Genomic DNA, 21,865 nt, shown 5'->3' with positions numbered 1-21,865 from the left:
TGGTGCGGGCACTGGTGGCGCCGAAGTGGGGCTGGGGTATGGTGGGGGACTCCGGAGTGGGGGTGCCGGGAAGAAGGGGAGGTAAGAGTTTTGGGTGGTTCGTCTATAGGAGAGACATCAGCCTCTAGGAGAGGTTTGGTCTTAGATTGTGGGGTCACTTGGCATGAGTCCCCTGTACCACTGCTCTTTCCTGGCAGGTGTTTTGCTGAGTCTAGGCGCTGCTTGCTAATACGGTGCTGAGCAGGGCTCTCACTGGCCAGTGGTGTCACTGGCTATTGTGAAACAGAAGTCAGACAAAGTTTAAGAAGAAGATAAGGGGCCAGTGGTGGTAAGGGACTGGATCCCACATGGCTGACTAGAGACTAGAGGAGAAGGGATTGCTGTGTGGCCATCCCCCTCAGGAGTGATTTCTCACTTTCTCTCTCTCTCTCCATCTCTCTGTCTCTCTCTGGTGAGCACATATGTACTATAGTAAAACTTACCCAGAAATAATAAGATTGGAAAAAGAAATTTTGTATCTTCTCACCCAAAAGGAAGGCTAAGTAGGTGGGGTGATTAATACGTTAATTAGACCGGTTAATCATTCCGTAACGGACACTTATCAGAATAGCGCCTCATACCCCGTAAATACATACAAGTGCTATTTGTTGGTTAAAGATAACAGAAATAAGACAATTTCCTGGGATAAATGATTGTCCTATGGGACAGAATTATAGAAAAACTCTTTGTTTTGAAGAAATTGGCTCCTAAAAAAACCCAAGAAAACACAAATCACATCAACCCTTTTATTTTTCATTTTATTTGTATTTCTTCCCTGAGCAAGAAAAACAGAAAGAGAGGGGGGCGTATTTCAAACCACCATCTGCAGGGTCCACAGTCCACCCCCAGCCTCAGCCAGCCCTGGGTCAGGGGCATGTGCTCACCTGCCTTGCTCTGCAGGGCTGTGGCCGTGAACTTTCCCACATGGGTCAGCCTCGCGGTGTCGTTTTGTCTCTGCCACCATCCAAGCCCCCACTGACTCTTGTCTCTTCCTGGGCCCTGATTCTGGCTGAGCATAATCTGGAGGTCTAACGAGAGGAAGGCCTTTCTTGCATATGGTCAGCAAGCGTGGACAGGAATCAGGTCAGACCTTGGTATTCTGAGTTTGTGTTAGAAGGCGGAGAAGGCCTGAACAGATCTCGGATGGCCCCCAGCTGCTCTCAGGCTGCGCCCCTCGAGTGAAATCGTCGTCATCCCCGCACAGACAGAGCGGGTTCTTACCTGTGTGGTGTTACACATATGTACCTTTTTCTCTTTTAACAGGTGGTAACAAACAGGGATACACAAGAAACTCTGCTCTGCATGGCCTGTGTATTTGAGGTTTCCAATAGCGAACACGGAGCACAACATCACATCTACAGGCTTGTAAAGGACTGGACATGGTTATTTATATATAGATATCTGTATATACACACACATGCACACACACTCTCCATTATCGAACGACTGACTGTAAACCTCACCGCGCAGGGTGGTGCCCTGGCCCCGAGGTCACCCCGACTTTTCTAAATCCTGTTTGAGTGAAGTCATTTTTTCATGTGTTCCTACGATCATTGTAGCTGTGAAGTTCTGGTACAGTTGTCAAAAGAGAAATCGAGTTGTTTCTTTGTGTTCTTCAGATCTGCAGCCCACAATTCCTCGGGAAAGGTGAACCCTAACAACCGCAGTCTCTCTCGGCAGAGACGTTTCTCTAATTGTGGTAGAAAATGATTGAGACAGAGCATTTGCCGTGGGCATTACAGCCTTTATACAAATGTATTTAGTTCTCTTTTTCCAACATAAAATCCTTGTTTTAAGATACAAGTAAAATTAATCTTTAAATATAAATGTAAATTAGTACACGAAACTAAGAATCTTTAGACTTATCTTTGTAACTAATTAGGGTGAAAGTTATGAAAGAATGTAATTCACTAAATTATTTTTTAAATGAAACTTTCCTTTCTTTTTGAAACCAAATGTTAAACTATAGCCTTAAATGCTTGGTAGGAATCTTAATGAGACAAATTTGTCCTTCTTTTCCTCAAGGTGAAAACTAATCTCCTAATCCATTAAACTCTTGAACAGGTATTACAAAGGAAGAAAACGTCACCCCTTATCCTTAACATATATAGTATATTTAAAGAGATAAAATTGTATTGTACTAATGCGATGATTGATTATTTAATGAAAAAGAAAAAGATGGCTCTTTTTGCAATAAGTAGTTAAGTACTGAGAAATCTAAACTTACGATGTTTATAGTCTTGTGTGTGCAGTTATATTTTATGTGGACAACCAAATTTTTTATGAAGACGAGTAACTGTTTGAACCACTGAAATGGAATAGCGTAATTTAAAAATTGGCATGAATACTGCACTGTGAGCTGCAAAGTAAGTCACCTGTGGCTGGGAGAAAATTTCATCCACCAAACAAGTACAAGGCCCATGAGTTTTAGTATCTCTGCTCCCCAGAAAATGGCAAGCATCTTCACCAGCCTGTGGCTAAAGTCTTCATTTCCGGTGACTCAGCGTGCATAGGAACCTGCTGTGACTCTCTCCGAGTGTGTGTCCCCATCCAGCCAAGCACATGCACCTCTCATCTTTCCACGTTTAATGAGCATCTACTGAGTGTCACTCAGTTTGCTAGGTGCTGATAGGGTGTGTATCTCCATCTGCATCCGTGGACTTAGATGCATTCTCTCCAAGGATACCTGTTTCCTTGCCCTCTCCTGCCAACTCCTAGTGCTTGTTTGATTTCGTTTAAGAGGCCCAGCTGTCTACCTTTGACCTTTCCAAACAGACTCATTCAAGAGGGTCTCTTTCCAGGGGAGATGGAACTTTCCGTCCCAGGTCCTCCAAAGCATTGCCCAGGCAGGGTTGGTTTGATGTGACCACATGTCTTGGGTTGTTTCCATAAGTGCTTCATTGGGGAGAGGTCGGGGGTACCCCCCAACTGCCAGAGGGAAACGATTTTTAAAAATAAACCATTGAGAATACTGCCACACAGTAGAATGTGAAATAAGTTTTGTAAGTTGTAAGGCATGTCAAGGTTTTTCCCGCCAAACGAAAAACTTAATTCTGTCGTATCTCAGTGAGCACACCCTCCTTCCCTCTCCCCCGTCTGCTCTGACTCTGCTTGTACATTGATTGGCACCTTGTGGTCACGAGCCTGAGGGTGTGACTGGCTCGTGGCCAATAGGAAAACAACTAAACTGACCTCTCCCAATGCATCACCGGTCACTGGCAAGACCAGCGGAGAAAGTGCAAAACTTTCCCTGTGGGGATGCACACCCCTCACAGGGATCAGTAGGGCGGGGCTGCCCTTCCCTTCGGAAGGAGAAGGAGACTACCGTTTGTTTCCTGGTACCAAGCCAGCCTTTGAAGGATTGCCCCAGCTGTCCGCCCTTCTGCCCAGACGTGTAAGCTTCTCTCATGGTCATTACATTTACAGTGACTTCTGTTGGACTCCCCTCTGCGGAGGTCCCTTTTGCTCCTATTTCCTATGTTCTTCCTCAAGGGAATCCCTGCTCTCTCAGGACCAGAGCTGCGTGCCCAGGTGCAAATGGTCCTGTGTGGAGAAAGTCAGGGTCCCAGAGCTGCAGGGGCTCGGAGATCTGGTTCATGTTCCCACCCGGCGAGGGGGCTCTTCTGTGCTACCAGGACAGCTCTTGGCATTTACTTTCTATAGCACAAAATGACTGGGGCCCCAGGAAACCAGCTCGAACCCTGACCCTGCTGTTCTGCTGACTTCACAGGGTGTGGCTGGGCCCCGGGTGCCTCACCGCCCACCCTCTCCCTCTGCTGGCCTCCTAGCTGACTTTCATATGTTCACATGATTGACCTTGAGAACTGCCTTTTGTTCTTGGAACATTTCTAAGATGTTGTAAAGTTTGCTTCCTACTTCATTCTTCTTAAGCTTTCTCCATCTTAGTCCCCCCTTCCATCGTAACCACTGGTTCAGTTACCCTAAACTCTTGAGCTTCTCATCCTCTCTCCCAGATTGCCCCTTGGGTAGATTTTGTGGCGTGGCATCCATCTTGGTCCTTCCTTCTCTGTGGCTGTCTTCTCCCATTGTCTTCAACACCTTCTAGACCATGAAGAAGCTTTTCCAAAGCCCCGTCCTCACTTGTCTCCCAGGTGCCCTTTTTCTGATACCCCCCACCCCCCAGTACCAGGTCTGTTTTGGGACACTGTGTTCTTCTAGCCGAGTCTGGGGACCAGTATGCTCCAGCCTAAATCGGGACGAGCTGAAGCAGCAGCTCTAGTCTATTGGCATTCATTTCCATCATAGTGAAAGGCCTAAAATAAAACCAAGACTTCTTCCAGAAATGTCCAAGAATCCTAAATGTCCAGGCTACCTAAGACCAGGGTTCCTCACCCTCGATGCTGCCAACTCTGGACCAGGTGCGGTGCCACTCGTGCGTTGCAAGAACTTTACCAGTGTACCTTTTCTTTCCCCAGGAGGACCAGTAACACCTCTTACCCACTTGTCATAACCTCAGTGTCTGGGACATTGCCAAATGTCCCAACTGCAAAGTCACCCCAGTTGAGAACCACCATCCTAGACCTTACAGGTCACAGTGAGCCGTTTTGACATTCTTTTTCCTTCCATGTCATCCTGTGAAAGCCTTTCTCCTGGAAGCCTTATTCAGGTTATCGAGAGCAGAAGGAATACTAATCGGCTGACACCATGGCCATGTTTCTTGATGTATCCAAACTTGTGTCTCACAGCTGCTTCTCTCTTTCTACGGTATCCTTTTGCTCATCCCCAGGGATGCGGGAACAGTTAGTCCCCGTTGTCCCGATAATCAGCTCACACCTATTAAAGGAGTGTTTCTGATCTGATCTTTAAGCCTTATCTCACTAAGAATCAAACAGCTCACCATTTTATTACTTCTCATAAGCTCATGGGGCTGATTATCAAACCCTCAGTCATTTTCGTGTATTATCTCTGGGCTGCTTCTGTGCTCTGCCTACAGCCAGTGCCACTTGTAGACTATCAAATCCTCTGGAACTTTTCTGGGTCGAGGAAGGGGAGGAGATCCATTCCAGAGAGGTCGTACAGAATTTTCCCTTCTCGAGCTCACAGAGGGCACATTCTTACCTCCTTTATTTTGTACATGAGAAAACTGAGACCCAGAGGGTATACGACTTGCCCGAAGTCATTCAGAACATGAGTGGAGACTTTTCTAGAGCTCTCGATGCTTTACTCCCTGGTCTCTTCTGGAGGAGGCCGTTCTTCGGTGCTCTATGCTTAAGTGATCTCAAGATCCTGAGGACAGGGTCAGATCCAGAGAGAGGGGAGACTCAGAATCGCTCTCCCTCACTTTAGTATTCAGCCTGATGCTCTTGCTCACGCTCAAGGGTCTTGTCTGACCAGAGCTGTCCTTGACACCCACCGCAGAGAGGAAAACTGATGGGCCTTTCAGTGACTTCCTGTCACGGGTAGAGAACCAGCTTGTGACGTGAGCATTGGAGGACATCCCTGCCACAGGCTCTGACTCAAATTCCCATTCACATCGCATCCCAGCAGCAAAGCCCTGCATTCAGACCAGCCAAAACCCAGCCCCGTTCTGAGCACTTGGTGTAAAAAGTCTCCACACGACTTGACCCCAAGTCTGCATTAGGTGTCAATACTGTGGTGGCTTTCACAGTTGTTTTTGTCCAATCGTGAGTTATTTCAATCCTGAGATGACAGTTTTACACACCAGGTACATATGCTGTGTCTAATTCCGTATATGCTCTGGTACACTGCACCTTCCCTAACAACACCTGAGACAGGAGGGTATGTCTGCATTGCTTCTGTCTTTCTGTTGATGTTTCTGTGGCCAAGCTCTGCACATGTCATTTCTGAAAAGCCTTAAACCTTCGAGATGTCGTGTGTGGGGTATGCAGGGCACAGACTGCCCCAGAACTGTGAGCCCTTTTGTAAGCTGGAAGCATTTCTCTTACTACTGTTACTTTTTTCTTTGTTTAGGAAGTTTTCAATTCAGAGCTGCCAAAGCGTTCCAGTAAGCAGTGCCTTAGTAATACCTTAGTCGTGCCACCAGCCTTTTCCACACCTGTCCTTGGTGTTCATTTACTCATCGGCCCATATCTCAAACAGAGCAAGCAAAAATGGTTTCTGTTTTTTTCTTTTCTTTTCTTTTCTTTTCTTTTTTTCTTTTTTTCGTTTGAGCCCATCTCTTTTTTTCCAGTTCTCTTGAGAACTGACTCCTCGGCCTGACATCTGAATGGGCCTTTCAGTGACTTCCTGTCACGGGTAGAGAACCAGCTTGTGACGTGAGCATTGGAGGACATCCCTGCCACAGGCTCTGACTCAAATTCCCATTCACATCGCATCCCAGCAGCAAAGCCCTGCATTCAGACCAGCCAAAACCCAGCCCCGTTCTGAGCACTTGGTGTAAAAAGTCTCCACACGACTTGACCCCAAGTCTGCATTAGGTGTCAATACTGTGGTGGCTTTCACAGTTGTTTTTGTCCAATCGTGAGTTATTTCAATCCTGAGATGACAGTTTTACACACCAGGTACATATGCTGTGTCTAATTCCGTATATGCTCTGGTACACTGCACCTTCCCTAACAACACCTGAGACAGGAGGGTATGTCTGCATTGCTTCTGTCTTTCTGTTGATGTTTCTGTGGCCAAGCTCTGCACATGTCATTTCTGAAAAGCCTTAAACCTTCGAGATGTCGTGTGTGGGGTATGCAGGGCACAGACTGCCCCAGAACTGTGAGCCCTTTTGTAAGCTGGAAGCATTTCTCTTACTACTGTTACTTTTTTCTTTGTTTAGGAAGTTTTCAATTCAGAGCTGCCAAAGCGTTCCAGTAAGCAGTGCCTTAGTAATACCTTAGTCGTGCCACCAGCCTTTTCCACACCTGTCCTTGGTGTTCATTTACTCATCGGCCCATATCTCAAACAGAGCAAGCAAAAATGGTTTCTGTTTTTTTTCTTTTCTTTTCTTTTCTTTTTTTCTTTTTTCTGTTTGAGCCCATCTCTTTTTTTCCAGTTCTCTTGAGAACTGACTCCTCGGCCTGACATCTGAAGCCGAACAGCAGTCAGTTCTTTGACCACACTCTCCGATGTATATACCAAAATAGAAGGTTGCCACTTCGTGGTTTGCTATGAAAAGCAAATCGTGCTTCTAATGTTGCCTTTTAAATTCCTGACCAAATACTTAGCTATTTGTGACTCTTCTGCACTCTAGCATGAAAGTGCCTTTGGTTTGAGATTCCAGCTTAGAAAAGTGCTACCATAATCACGATACTTTGTAGAGAGACCAAAAATATTTTGAGATCACCGTAATGCCTTTGGTTTCCCAGGATGAGTAACTGACCACAGGCCTCTGCAAGAGTTCCACACGGTCCCTGCTGCTGCGAGCCTGTCTGCCCACCGGGGCACCCCACCACGCTCAGCCACGGTGCACTGCAGCGGGACGGACCCCGATACTGTTGTGTTTGTGTACCGATGACCCGACGTGTCATTGCAGCTGGTCACCAGCCCCGCCCGTGCGTGAGGGAACTCCCGCACGATTGACAGCACCTCGGCCGGTGGACAGGTCCAACAGCTTCCTCCTCCTCCTCGTGTTCGTGTCCAGTCTCTGTGGGGACCTTCTTTTCCATTCAGATGACAGTGCGCACTTGATCTGGTTTACACAGTGATCCCATTTGGAAAGTTGGAAGCCTCAAACCGAGATGACAGTGCAGAACAAAAACGAGTTAGGGTTATCACCATCGAAGTGTTCTTCTTAGGGCAGAAGTGCCGGCTCTGAGTGTCATGTATGACTATGCTGTGAGAAACTTCCAAAGAGCACCGTTCACAATTCGGCATATTCGCAGAAGGGCCCGGCCCCTGAAGGGGCATCTCTTTAAAGTCCGTGTTGGCTTTTGTCAAAACCTTAGATAAATTACAAAATGGGTAGAGGTAAGGAAGAGGAGTGAAAAGGACAAGAGGGCAAAAACAGTAGCCAAAAACAAGCTAGGAAAAAATAAAAGAAGGTGTTCTTTGCTAGTATAGACTTTAAAATAACATCTTTGAAAGTTAGCCTCTCAACTCCTAATAGTACGTTCTGTCTGTCTTTACCTGCTGTCTGCAAGAATATACCCTCTCTGGGCTCTGGGATTGCAGGAGTGATTTCTCTCCACTCCAAGTTGTAGTTATAGAAATTTCTAGAAAAAAAAATCAAGTGAAAAGGAAAATTGCTCCACACAAGTTCTAGTTGCTTGAATTCTCAGCTCCTCCCTGGGAGGCATATACCACAACTTGGAAGAAATGAGTTCAATGCTTCTTTTCCTGCTTCTCTTTTCAGCTGTTCCTGTGCTTTGTTTGACAACAGTTTTCTCTCACAAACTCATTGCTTATGTTAAGAATGAAGGTTTTCCTTGTATGTAAAAAGTACCGCATTGCAAAGGACAGTTTCTCCGTCGTCATGCACCGTGAACGGAGGTGACAATGTTTGTATTTATTGTTCCTCGTCGGCTGTACCTTGTTTCAGTCTGTGAATGTGTGTGGCCTCACTCATAGACCACACGGAGTCAGGTAGTATTGGAAGCGACATTTGTGTCCCCTCTTGTCCATCATTAAATGGGGTCAGATTCCATTAGCTGCCACTTCTCTGAGGCCGACTCCTGTCTGCCTTCCTTTACGGGATGCTCTCTCCCTCCCCTCTCTCGAAGAGGCAGACAGATTCTAGGCGTACATCAATTGCAAACCAGTCCCTGATTGTTTCCGGGTTTTCGCAGTTGTCATTCTCTGTGATTAGCGTCACTGTGTGAATTAGATATCAACTGCACTTCTTAAAAAATACACGTCTCCCTGTTACCTCCTTGAAAGACGTACTTCTGTAGGCCTTTTCCAGTAGGCTCATGACTGAGACAAGGAAAAAATAAGTAAAAACAAAAAACAGTACGTGCCTGAAAAATGACAAAAAAAAAATTTTTTTTTGTAACATTTAAAAAAGAAACCTGAATAGCCTTTACTTCTTTAATATGCTTAAATTGTCTGTAAATTGGGTTTTGCCACGTGTGTCTGTTCACATTCTAAATGACGTAGTGGGATTCTCCCGGTCTGTGTCTTCGTGTCACCTGTAGAAAGTGGGCTTGTGACGTAAGCGTTTCATCTGGTCGGTGGCTCCCTGGGTACTGTACTGCTGCTGGGGTGGCCGTGGAACCTGCCTCTGGGTACTTGGGTGCCTCTGGGGTGGATTGGAGAGGTGGGGGTGGGGAGGGCCAATTCTCACACACATTTCCTTTAAACCTATTTGCAGAAATTTTCAAAAGGCATTGGTGAAACCTCTTGGCAGTACAGTATTCTTGTATCTGTTAATGTCTGTGTTTAGGTACTGGTACCTTTTTTGTTTAAAAATGTTCTCAGTGTTGGCTTTAAAGTGAATTTATCTTTAGTATAATAGTTATATGAAAATTATAGGGTTTGTGTGCAGAGAATTTTTTTATAAAGTGCTTTGTAAAAAAAAAAAATGTATCCTAGCTTTCGCGGTACATATGTGTGATAACTTTAATATCCATGACAGTAAGTGCAATTATTTCATCACTCTAAAAATGCTATTTTTGTGTCAGTTTCTGCAGGTGTTTTCATGTCTTTGCAAAGTGACACATTTTGATGCCTTCTTGATAAAGTGGTAGACATTTTGTAGCTTTCTAGAAACTTTGTATTCATACGGTATCAATGAAAAATAAAGAAAATGAAGCGTGGGCCACCTTTCTTATCTGCAGGAGTGCGTGCTGAGAGTGAACCGTGCTGTGTGGTGGGCGATGGTACAGAGTCGGGGAGGTGGCTTCATTTGCCGGAGTCTGCCAGGCTCCGTCACCGGAACTTTCCGTGTTAACATCTAAGGAAGTTTCTTAAAAACACCCACGTGGTACCGTGGAGCTTCAGAAAAAAAAGCACACCAGGCTGGTCACTGAGCGTTTGCTGTGCGCCCGGTGTGCTGGGCACGTGCCTGGAACCAGGGAACGAGCAGCAGAGAGTCTGGAGATGAGGACCGCGTGGTTCCGGTGCGCAGTGTCGAGCATCATTACCCCACCCCCGTCCTCAGTGTCACCGTGGTCCACCATCCAGTTGTGCCCAGCACACGTGGGATTCGCTGAGCGCCTGCTGCGTGCTGGGCAGGCCAGGTGTGTTGGCCCATGGATCTGTACGTTGTAGCTCTCATTCTCAGCTGTGGTTTCAGTGACGCTATTTCCCCAAACCAGTCAGAAAGGATGGCTCACCCAAGTCATGGGGAGTAAGTGGCAGAACCTTAAGTAAGGTCCCCTTGTCGCTGCAGCCTGGACTCCAGGCCCCTGGGTTTGACTTGACTATACTATAGAAGCAGCTCAAGGCTAGAGGAAAACCCTCGCTTGGGGGAAAAGAACTTTTTAAGATAATGATGACTTTGGACTCCGACAGTGAGATGGAATGTGCTCTGGGGTCCTACAGTGAGCTAGACCTCCCAGGACCTTGCTTCCCCCCAAGGTGCAGCCTGCCTGGAATCCCGGGAAGCACTGGAGGGATCAGGGGAGAGTAACACGCCTGTCCTGTGATGGGCCTGTTTTCATCAAGCCACTGTCCGAGAGGAGTGCTGCTGCCCAGGGAGCTCCGAGCAGGGGGAGGGAGCCGTGGGACGTATCTGAACTCCAGTTATGTCCCAGGCACGTGGGACGTATCACTGAACTCCAGTTATGTCCCAGGCACCTGCACTCTTGGACCCACATACTGTTTTTGTGGGGTTTTTGTTTGGAGAGTTTTTTGCTATAGGACATGTGCATTCGCCAGAAAGAGAGACAGAAAGTGAGACGTCACCCCCCCCCCCAGGGGGGATGGCCACACTGCAATCCCTTCTCCATTCTCTCAGAATCTTAGGCACGCACGCACACACGCCCAGCATGAGTTTAAGCCACCAGGTCCGGGACTCGAACCTCGGTTGACTACATGGGAGTCCAGCGACATAGCCATTGTGCCAACTGCTGGTCCCGGGCATTCAATATTTTAAGGAAGGGAGTGTTTGCTTGGCCTGGGGTGTATAGTCATGTGCGCTCTGGTCTTAAATTACAAACGCATCCCAGGAGCATCGTCCCTGAGCTTGCTGAGCCCTGCCCCAGTCCTCTGCCAAGGCTGTGTCGGCACCTCCGCAGTTCCTAGTATAAGCCGTCCTTGTCTCCAAGCTTTGAGGAGCCGCCGGCAACAAGGGTCAGTGCAGATTTCTTCCGGGATATCAAACCCCGGGTCGTAGAAGGCATCCCACTTGCTCTCCCTCTCTGTCCCATTGTTGTCTTCGACTTTTGTTCCCATGCTTCTCCCAGTTCCTTCTGGAGAGTACGACGAGCCACGCCCCACATCCCTCTGCTGACCTGTCTCCTCTGGAAGCAGGGGCGGGACTTCTCCAGGTGGGCTGTGCTGAGGCTTCTCTTTTGTTCCTGGCCTAGAAGCAGTGACGGGAGGTGAGGCAGACCGTGGGAGACTACCATTTCATCTGGGGGGCAGCATTTCAGCTGAGGTGAGGACGTTTTTTCTCCAGCAAGAGGTGGTGGGCCCCTAGCCCAGAGGGTCCAGGGTTTTCAGCGTTTCCACCCAGAGGTGCTCACCCCGTGTTCAGGGCCCCACCCTTACCTATTCGTGCCTGGTTCTAATACAGGGGACTTGGGAGGGTTGTCCACCGCTTAGTTGGTCATTTCTGGCTGGGCTTTTAGCGTTCTCTTCCCAGCTGCTTACCGACAGCTGGACCCTTCAAATGCTTCCCGGGCGGTTGTGTACTCTGTGCCCTAAGGTGGGCTATCCTGACACTGATTGGACTTAGCAAGGCCAACCTATTCTGCAAGCCTTGCAATTAACACCACCCCTCCCCTCCCCCCCTCTCCCCTCCCCTCTTCTCTCCCCTCCCCCCTCTTCTCTCCTCCCCTCCCCTCCCCTCTCCTCTCCTCTCCTCTCTCGTTCAGGATTTTTTAATTGTCAAGATGACAGTGTGGAGAAATCACCCTTCAACAAGGCGTGATTACACCACAAGCCCATTTGTCCACCCTGTCAGAATGTGGGTGTACATACACACGCCGGCATCAAGCTACTGGGGCTGGGACTTGAACTACAACCAGCCAAGTAGGACCCAGCTCCCTTAACTCGCGAGGCCATGGGGCCACCCCAGCCCCATCTCTGTATGAGCTGCAGATGGCATAAGCCAGTCCATCCTCTCATGGACCTAATGCCAGTTCCGGAGCGAGGAGTCATCGTCGCGGTGCTTCTCCATGCCCGGGGACAGTCTTCGGTTTAGGTCTCTCCCCACCAGGAGCAGCCCCTGAGAAGGTACGCAAATGCACCGCGTTCCCTGGGGAGCATTAATAGAAGATGTCGTGTCATGTGATTAAAAGTTAAATTCAACACAGATAAATATTTTTAAGTTTTTTTTTTTTTGCATTAGGGCATATGTGCTCACCAGAGCGAGAGACAGAGACAGTGAGAGGGAAAATGAGAAATGCCACCCCCAGGGGCTGATGGAATGCTGCAGTCCCTTCTCCATTCTCCTCTTAGGGTCTTGGGCATGCGCACACACATACACACACACAGCGTGATTTTCAAACTACCAGGTCCGGAACTTGAACAGCGGTCAGCCATGTGGGTGTCCAGAGATGTGATCACTGTATCTTCTGCTGGTCCCAAGAAAAAATAATGGTAAATTGGTGTGCTGCACTGAGTAAAATCACCGTGAAGCATGAGACAAGAATGAGACAATGACAATACAAAAGTTGTATTTCAGTAAAACGTGAAAATTTGATGTGCTGAATAAACATTTATGTGCATGCCTGCGTGTGTATATACATTATATACCCGAATATGTGTTGTTAAACCACAGATGGGACGGTAGGAAAACTGCATACTCGCAAATGAAGCAAGCCTCCATGTATTTCAAAGAATCGCTCCAGCAGACAATATCCTCTGACCACAGTGTTTAAAGGAGAAATCAATATAAATGTAAAAGGACCTTTCTGAGAGATTTTTGCTATATGGCACTGGTGCTAGCCAGAGAGACACTGAGAAACAGAGAAACAGAAAGCACGAAATCACCACCACCACCACCCCTGGGAGGTGTGGCCACGCCACTGGAGAAGGTCTTCGCCAGTCCCCTCTCAGGATCTTGGGTACTCTCACACACGTGCTGGCATGAATTTGAAGCTGCCGGTTCGAGACTCAAATCGCTGTTGACTACATGGGAATCCAGCAACCTAACCATTACGTTGGTCCCTAAAAAGGATCTTTTAAAAATTGCCAAACAAGGGGCCAATAGGTGGTGTGGTAGTTAAGGCACTGGACTTCCACATGGCCAGCCACCATTTGAGCCCCAGACCTGGCAGCCTGAAAAATCACACCGGAACATGTGTGTGCGCACATGCCCAAAATACCTAGAGGAGAATGGAGGAGAAGGGATTGCAGCGTGGCCATTCCCCTGGGGGAATTTCTCACTTTCCCTCTCACTGTCTCTCTGTCTCTGTGTCTCTTTCCAGTGAGTGCACATGCTCTAAGGCAAAAACCTTTTTAAAAAATGCTGATGTTTGAGAATTAAAGACATTTCTAATTATGAGAAAAAGAAGTTATGAAAATTAAGGAATATTGGGACCAGCAGTTAGCGTAATGGCTATGTTGCTGGATTCCCATGTAGTCGACCTCAGTTCTAGTCCCAGACCCAGTGGCTTAAAACTCATGCTGAGTGCATGTGTGTGCGTACCCAAGATCCCGAGAGGAGAATGGAGAAGGGACTGCGGCGTGGCCATCCCCCCTGGGGGGTGATTTCTCGCTTTCTGTCTGTCTGTCTGTCTGTCTGTCTCTGTCTTTCTGGCGAGTGCATGTCCCCTATAGCAAAAACCTCTCAAAAAAAAAAAAATTAAGGCATATGTAAACCTGTATGTAAAAAGAATTCTACCTATTTAAATATTTTGTGATTCAGGCCCAGCAGATGGCATAATGGTTACGTCACTGGACTCCCACGTCATTGACCGCAGATCTAGTGGCTTAAAATGCACATTGGGCACATGTACATGGGTGCCCAAAGTCCCAAGAGGATAACAGGGAAGAAGGGACTGCAGCATGGCCATCCCCCCGGGTGGCGATTTCTTGCTTTCTGTTTCTCTCTCTCTGTCTCTCCAGTGAGCAAACATGCCCTACAGCAAAAATCTTTCTTTACAAAACAAAAACAAAAAAAAACCTCTCAGGACCAGCAGATGGCATAATGGCGACGTCACTGGACTCCCATGTAGTCGACTGCAGTTCAAATCCCGGACACGCTGTGCTTGCATGCGTGCCCAAGATCCCGAGAGGAGAATGGAGGAGAAAGGATTGTGGTGTGACCATCCCCCCCGGGGAGTGATTTCTCACTCTCTGTCTCTCTGTCTCTCTTTGTCTTTCTGATAAGCGCATGTGCCCTATAGCAAAAACCTCTCCAAACAATAATATTTGGGATACAGCAAAAGTCTTTGGAGACCGTGCACACTGATATGCTTGTTAGAAAAGAGAGATTAAAACTGAGCTAGGCACCCAGTGCATGTAGTTAAGACAACAAGATAAGCAGAAAATGTAAAGGACTAACAAGGATAAGAGCAAATCAATGGATTAGGAAACACAAGCGAGAAGATCCACAAACTCAAAGGTTCGTTCTTCAGAAATACTAATAAACCCCACAGATCCCTGGAAGTCTGGAAAGAAGTAAAACTAAGCTTTTTACTATTATGTACTTTATGCCAATGGAGTTGTAAATGTAGATAAAATTTAGTCCTTAGAAAGCTATGACGTGGGGGACCAGCAGGTGGCGTAATGGTTACGTGGCTGGACTCCCACAGGCCGACTGGTTTGAGTTCAGCTGTGGTGGTGCAGTGGGGGGTAGGGAGCAACGGTGGAGGCCCCGTGGGAGGACTCCAGGCTCACTTCATGGGTCTGTCTCCACATACTGCGTACACCTGTGGTCCTGGCTGGCTGCAGGGCTGGGGAAGGGCGGCATCAACTTCGTGGGAAAAACTCAATACGCCAACAATTCTGCAGTGGACTCCTGGGGCCAGAATTCAAACCATGGTCAGCCCCGTGGGATCCAGATTTCTTAACCACAGAGCTATGGGGCTGGCCCAAGGGCAAATCATGTTTTCAGGTTTATTTATCCTGTGCATGAGAGAGACAGAGAGGAAGATACAGCACCCCTGACCGGGTCTCGATGCCACGATCCACCCCAGCCTCCACCTGCCGGAGTACTCAGGGAGGTCCGCAGCTGCAGGCTGGCAACCTTCCCAGGTGGGCCGGCCTCACAAGAGCATCGCGTTTTACTGCTGCCACCGTCCAGCCCCCAAGCGGCAAATACCAAGATGCTTCCTTTTTTTGTAGTATTTAGAAGCTGTTTAAATTTTTAAAAATTTTATTTTAGGTTTTGAGTTCTTTTACGCATGGGCTTCTCAATTCTGCTGAGAAATCAACATGGCTTGGTAAAGAAAGCTTGGTTGGTTTTGAGCAGGAGATCTGGGCTTAGGGCTTCCTAAGAAGGAATGAGGGGAAGGGAAGGAGAAGGCAGGAGGGAAAAAGATGATGGGGGCAAAGGGGCTCCAGAAAGAGGGAGCGATACAGGCTAGAAGGCTGAAATAACCCGGCAGTTCTCGAAACCGGGCGGCAGCACGCATGGTGTGTTGAAGCGACCTGGGCCTGTGGAAGACCTGCCTGTCATGGAGTGGAGCTCACATTTCAGCCCACGGCAAGGGCAGCCATTTGTGTCTGCAGCTGTCAAGGTCGCAGATGGTCTGTGTTCCGACCCCCCGCCCCTCCGTCATGCGCCCCTCCGTCATGCGGGACACTGGCCCTGTTGGCCACTTTCCCAGCCAGGCTCCTGGTCAGCTGAGGTGAGGGGGCCGTGGGAGGTGCTGGAGGAGGCTGAGGGGGGAGTAGGAGCAGGGCCCGCCCTCCTCCCTCAGGACGTGCTTCCAGCAGTGGGTGTATTTCCTGCAAGGCTGATGTTCCTTCAGAGGAGCCCTCCGTGGTTCCAGCTCCTACTGTCACCTGACCTGGGGACCTGGGCACACCACCTCGTCCTTCGCTCCTTCGTCCTAGAGGTGGGGGTGACTTTCTATTCCTTGGTTGGTTTCTCAGCATCTGTGAAACCAACTCCTGGTACCTGACTCCCCCTGTTGTAAATATCTGAAGGGGTTTCCCTGTTGCTGGTTAGCCCGTGGCGAATACGGGGACGCTTTCTCCCAACTGTTCTCATCTCACGGAGGCTCTTCTTCGAGCCCCTCCCAGCATCTGCTGTTCTCCTTATGAAGTGTCTGGAATCACCTGCTGGTGGGCAGCGGCTGGCCCCATTCTCCCCAGGGTGGATCTCTGCAGGGGAATCTGGGGGTGAACGTTGGCACGCTCTTTGGCCTAGGTAGCTCTGCCCTCTGATATAGCTGTTCTGTAATAGACACAGGTTCGAATCTCCAGCTGGCTGACTCGACTCTGAATTGGTCCCCAAGGCCAGGATGAAGCATGTGCTTCGTTTTGTCTCGCTCCCCTCACAGGTCACCAGTAAGCGACGGGGCCAGCTCTGCCACACAGCAGGGGGTGGCCAAGAGAATCTTATTTTCTCTGGTGTGGTTTATCAGGGCAGGACCCCTCCTCCACCTCCTCTCCCTAGCAACTTAAATTTCTTCAGGAAATGGGCCAGCAGGCGGCATGGTAGTTAAGGTGCTAGACTCCCACATGGTTCGAGTCCCAGACCCAGCAGCTTGAAAATCATGCCAGGTACATGTGAGTGCATGCCCAAAATTTCAGGAGGAGAATGGGAGACTATTTCATAGACCCAGAAGCTTCCTGTCAGGAGCAGGTAATGATGAGGAAAGGCCACCTCAGGGTATGGGACACACATGGGTACACGGGCCCTGTCCTCAAAAAGGCCTAGAGCTTATCTTAATACTCTGTTTTGAAATTATATTTTTAAAATAGTTTATTTTGGGACCAGTAGATGGTATAATGGTTACGTTACTGGACTCTTATGTCGTCAACTGCAGTTCAAGTCCCAGACCCAGTGGCTTAAAACTCACACCAGGTGCATGTGTGCAGGTGCACATGTGCCCGAAACCCTGAGAGGAGAACGGAGGAGAAGGGATTGCGGTGTGGCCACCCCCCCGGGGGGGGATTTCTCACTTTCTGTCTGCCTCTCTGGTGGGTGCACACACCCTATAACAAAAATCGCTCTTAAAGAAGAAAAAGTGTATTCCCCCCTGAGCAAGACAAAAAGATAACACCCTTCATAGAATCTTGGTTGTTATTTACTTACTGGAGGCTGTGTGTGCTCACCAGAGTGACAGCGAGAAGGTGAGCACCCCGTGGACATGGTCACACTGCAATCCCTCTGCCTCCGCCTCTCCTCCCTTTTCGGGATTTGGGGCACCCGCGTGCCCAGCATGTTTCGAAGCCTCTGGGTCTGGGACTCCAGCCGTGTGGTTGGCCGTGTGGGATCTGACCGCCTTAACCATCAGGCTGCGGAGCTGGCTCCCGGTCCCCAATAGAACCTTAACGCCACAATCCAGTCCCAGGTCGGCCAGGCCCAGATCATGGGCACACGTGTGCCGGGTCCCCGGATGAGAACCTGAAACTTCCCATGTGGGTCACCTCATGAGAACTGCCCTATGTCACCTGTGTGCCACAGTTCAGCCCACATGGTTCAAGTCCCAGACCCAGCACTTGAAATTCTGAATACATCTGTGAACAAGGTGCCCCGGATTTTCACTTTTCACTGGACCTTTCACCAGTCAGAACCATCTCTCTCGAACGGATTAGGCGGGTTCTACAGAATCAGCCCAGTCCTGGACACCCTAATTCCTGGGGATTTTTAACAGGGGCAGTGCTACCAAAAGCATCCCAGGGAATTCTCTGCACGGACAGCAGAGGGCAGCAAAGTGCCACCTGAGGACTGCTCACTCCCGGAAGACGGCAGGGGTTTGAAGCCCACACTTTCCCAATGTTTATGTGCGATGGGGCGGGGTGGGGGTGTGCACCTAGTTTCAAATAGGCACACTCTTTACAAGTCCAAGTTGCCTCCACAAAAGAAAAAAAAGAAAATGCCATTTTGTTTTGCCTTTACTGCTGGGGGAGTCGTCTCCTTTTTTTAAGAAAGAAAAGATGACCAGTGGGCATGTGCGCTTGTCAGAGAAAGACAGAGAGGGAGAAGGAGAAAGCACTTCCATTGTGGTGTGGTCCATAACTCAGAAGCTCACTCTGCCTCCTCCCAAAGCCCTGTTGTTCCAAGAAGCTCAGCATTGATTCAAGCCTACTGAAAACTGTCTCTACTGAGCACTCACCTTCACTACCAATCAGCTCCTAAAGGATTAGGGCTAGAAACCACAGAAGAGGATTATGCAGCCTCCCAGCGCAGCTCCAGGGCATTCCAGTGTCAAAGTAAGACGGAGCTGAAGTGGGACTGAGCAGAGCTCCTAAATGAGAGGAGCAGCTCAGGTGTGCAGGGCAGCACCCGCCCCACTGACGGGCATCCACAGTGCAATAACACGCAGCACTGCTGTGTAGCCCAGCCGAGGACTGAGGTTCACTTAGGCTGTGCATGCTTTGCTTTGACCACGTAGTGGGCGGTGCAGGGCCGAGTGATGAGGGGTGGTGACAGTACGGGGAGGAGTACTGTGCCCTGGACAAGGGTGGGGGCGCACAGTGTCCAGCCTGGCTTCAAACCCTCGTGCCACCACCGAGCAGCTGTGGGTCTCTAGACAATGACTCTCCCTGAGCATCAGTTTCTTCCTCTGTGACATGGTGAGAGCATTTTGCATAAGCGCTTGGAAAATGAATAGGGCGATGAATGCCAGGTGTTGACGGACTCGCAAACCAAAGCTCTTAACTCGCGCCCTCCTCCACGCTCAATCTGGTGTTTGGAAAGCAAGTGTTCTGCTCCAGCGGGGAGCGGCTTCGTTTTCTGTTTAAATACCTCCTCTTGTCTCATGCTTTACGTAAGCCTTCCCTGCTGTTTTCTTAAGAAGGCACACGTTTTAAATTCATAAACAATGCGACTCAGTAGAACGTTCTTTCTTTGTTCCTATTGCCCTCTTTTTATTATTATTAATTTGATATGTTTCCTACTTTTTTTTTTAATCTTTTTCAGTTTTTGTTATAGGGCACGTGTGCATGCCAGAGAGACAGAGAGGGGGGAAGTGAGAAATAATCACTCCCTGGGGGATGTGTGTGTGTGTGTGTGTGGGGGAGTTACGCCGCAATCCCTGCCCCCTCCACTCTATCAGAATTTGGGGTACACACACTCTGCATGTTTTTTAAGCCACCAGAGTTGGGACTCCAACCACGGAGTCAGCCATGCATGATCCGCGCCACCTGCTGGCCCCTATTGGCCTCTCTTTGCCCTCTGGGCTGAGAGGGGACAGATCATACCCAGAATTAAGCAAAAACCCTGATTCTCACCCCAGGGTAGGTTGCACTAGGCCTTTGCTTTTTTTACTTTTTATTAAAGTTTTTATTTCTTTTTTCTATGAGCGAGAGAGATGGACAGAAAGAGAGAGGCGTGCCAAGGGTCCCGGCACTGTGACCCTCCCCCATCCCCAGCTTCAGTGAGCACGGATTGTAGGCACATGTGCGCCCACATGTGTATTCAGGGAGGTGTCCAGTCATGGACCTGGAACCTTCCGCGGGGTCACTCCTGCGGAGCGCTGTGTCCCTGCTGCACCACTGCCCAGCTCCTCACATGGATTTCGTGGGTGTCAGAGATAACACCAGAGGTGAGTCCTATTGCAGCTCCCAGGAGCCACTTCTGTGAAGGTGGAAGGAATGCCTTCCAGGTTCCCACAGTGCGGGAGCCCCTAGAAGCAGGACCTCCCACAGAAGCCCTCAAGGATAAAACGGACCTCTCCCCTCTGTACTGGGCAGCCGTCAAGAGACCTTTCAGCACAGTTCCAGCTTGGAGCAGTTGACTCCCAGTGGGATGGGATGCAAACTGGCAAGATCTGGGGTACTGCAGGGGCTCCTCAAAGGGAGAAAGTCCCTATTCCAGGGTTCCTCCTCTGCTTTGAACAAAATGCCCCTCTCCCGGACCAGCAGATAATGGTTATGCTGCTGGATTCCCACGTAGTCGACTGTGGTTCGAGTCTCAAACCCAGCGGCTCAAAACTCACACTGGGTGCTTGTGTGTGTATGTGCCCAAAATCCCAAGAGGAGAATGGAGAAGGAATTGTGGCTTGGCCATCCCTCCTGGGGGGGGGGGTGATTTCTCACTTTCTGTCTCTCTGTTTCTCTCGCAAGTGCACCTTTTAACAAAAATCTCTCTCAAAAAAAACAAACAAACAAACAAAAAAAAACTCCTTTCCACTGCAATTTTTGTGCCTCTCTTTTCTCTGCACCTAACAAAGGAATAAGCCTTCTGGCTCTCCCAAATCCAGACTCCAAGGTCAGGATTAGCATCATGCTGGGAAGGCCCTGGTCTTGGGGAAGCTCGGGGTGCCGCGACAGTGCTGAGATGCTGTGACTGCACCCACAAGGCCAGTGACCAGAATGCCAGCACTATCGCTTGCCGCGCCCCACACACTCATGCGTGGCTTAGCAGATACGTTTTGAGAAACGCGTGGTTGTGCAAACGTCAAAGGATGTGTGCACATGAACCCGGATAGTACAGCCTACCACACTCGTAGGTCCCTGTGTACCACCGTATGGAACCATCAGGGTATAGCGGGGCCTGGCTGATGAAACGGAAGCTTGGGGCCAGGTGTTCTAAGTCACTTGACGAACTGCTGTAGAGCAACCATCTTCATTTTCCGGCTGTGGATGCAGGCCTTTGGGATGCCGGTGGAAAGCCAGGGTTATCAAAGTAGTTATCGCGCTGAAACTTTAGAAGCTGCCTCCAACGCTTTTTGGAATGGGGCCAGGTATGAAAATCAATAGATCAATGCAAATTTAATTAAAATGCTATCGTAAAAATGTAGATTCCTATCAGCTGGATCCAAGACAAGCACACTTTGAAAGAGGATTGATTTACGCAGAAAAAGCCGCTTTGTGGATCCTAGGAGCTCAGGCACTGACGAGATCGGAGGGGAGATATGTGAAGTGCTGGGTGGGGCCCTGAATGCCTTCCCTCGCTAGCTCTAATCTGAGTCGCCCTCGGTGGGTGGCCCCAGGCAGGCTGGGGAACCCTCGAGGTCAACTCCACAAGGGGAAGTGAGGCACGAGGGGGACTGAGTTTCCCCTGAGGAGAGTCCGCTATTCTCAGCACCGGAGAACAGGGGTGCTTAACCCCTGACTCCTCTTTCTGCTTTTCCTTCCTCCGCTCGCCCTCTTGGAGCCTCCAGCAGGGCTAAGGGGCAGTTCATCACCCACCTTCTCCCCAGCCCGGCTCGCAGGCAGGGCCAGCCCTTTCCTGTTGCCTTCTCCCTGTCATGGCACCCCAGCTCCTAGGTGGATCGCCCTTTCTCACTTTAGAGGCCTCTGAATTCCTCCGCCGCGAGTACTCCTGGGTTCCGACCTGTCCACAGAGGAGCAGAACTCCAGAGTCCTTGGGGGTTGGCCGGCCCAGGCCAGGGCCCCTCCTGCCCTCCCAGGGAGTCTGGGCATCCTTGATGTCGGGTTACTGACCGCCTCGTAGGGCGGCAGCAGCCGTTTTCCTGCCCGCCTGGGGGGGCGCCCCCAGCCACGCCTCTCACATGGCAGCCTGGGGACCCAGGTTCGTTCTCTTCCCTTTTCTTTTTCTTTTTCTTTCTCCTTCCTTTCTTTCTCCTTCCTTTCTTTCTCCTTCCTTCCTTCCTTCCTTCCTTCCTTCCTTCCTTCCTTTCTTTCTTTCTTTCTTTCTTTCTTTCTTTCTTTCTTTCTTTCTTCTCTTTTCTTTCTTTCTTTCTTCTCTTTCTTTCCTTTCTCT

General features: G+C 49.2%; 1 protein-coding gene across 2 annotated transcripts in view; it reads left to right on the top strand.

Annotated features, from left to right (window-relative positions):
* The window catches only part of TEAD1 (TEA domain transcription factor 1), a gene marked incomplete at its 5' end in the record, with an annotated part of 80,053 nt that extends 74,063 nt beyond the window's left edge, over positions 1 to 5,990 (top strand). For both annotated transcript variants that reach the window (XM_014584803.2, XM_014584802.2), the window contains 1 exon segment: positions 1,303 to 5,990. In XM_014584803.2, the coding sequence (XP_014440289.1) occupies positions 1,303 to 1,548 (246 nt within the window).
* Between the last annotated feature and the right edge of the window lie 15,875 nt (positions 5,991 to 21,865).

Source organism: Tupaia chinensis, unplaced genomic scaffold (assembly GCF_000334495.1).
Source record: "Tupaia chinensis unplaced genomic scaffold, TupChi_1.0 Scaffold000077_1, whole genome shotgun sequence".
Classification (NCBI taxonomy): Eukaryota; Metazoa; Chordata; class Mammalia; order Scandentia; family Tupaiidae; genus Tupaia; species Tupaia belangeri.
This window is presented reverse-complemented; position numbering and strand designations above follow the sequence as displayed.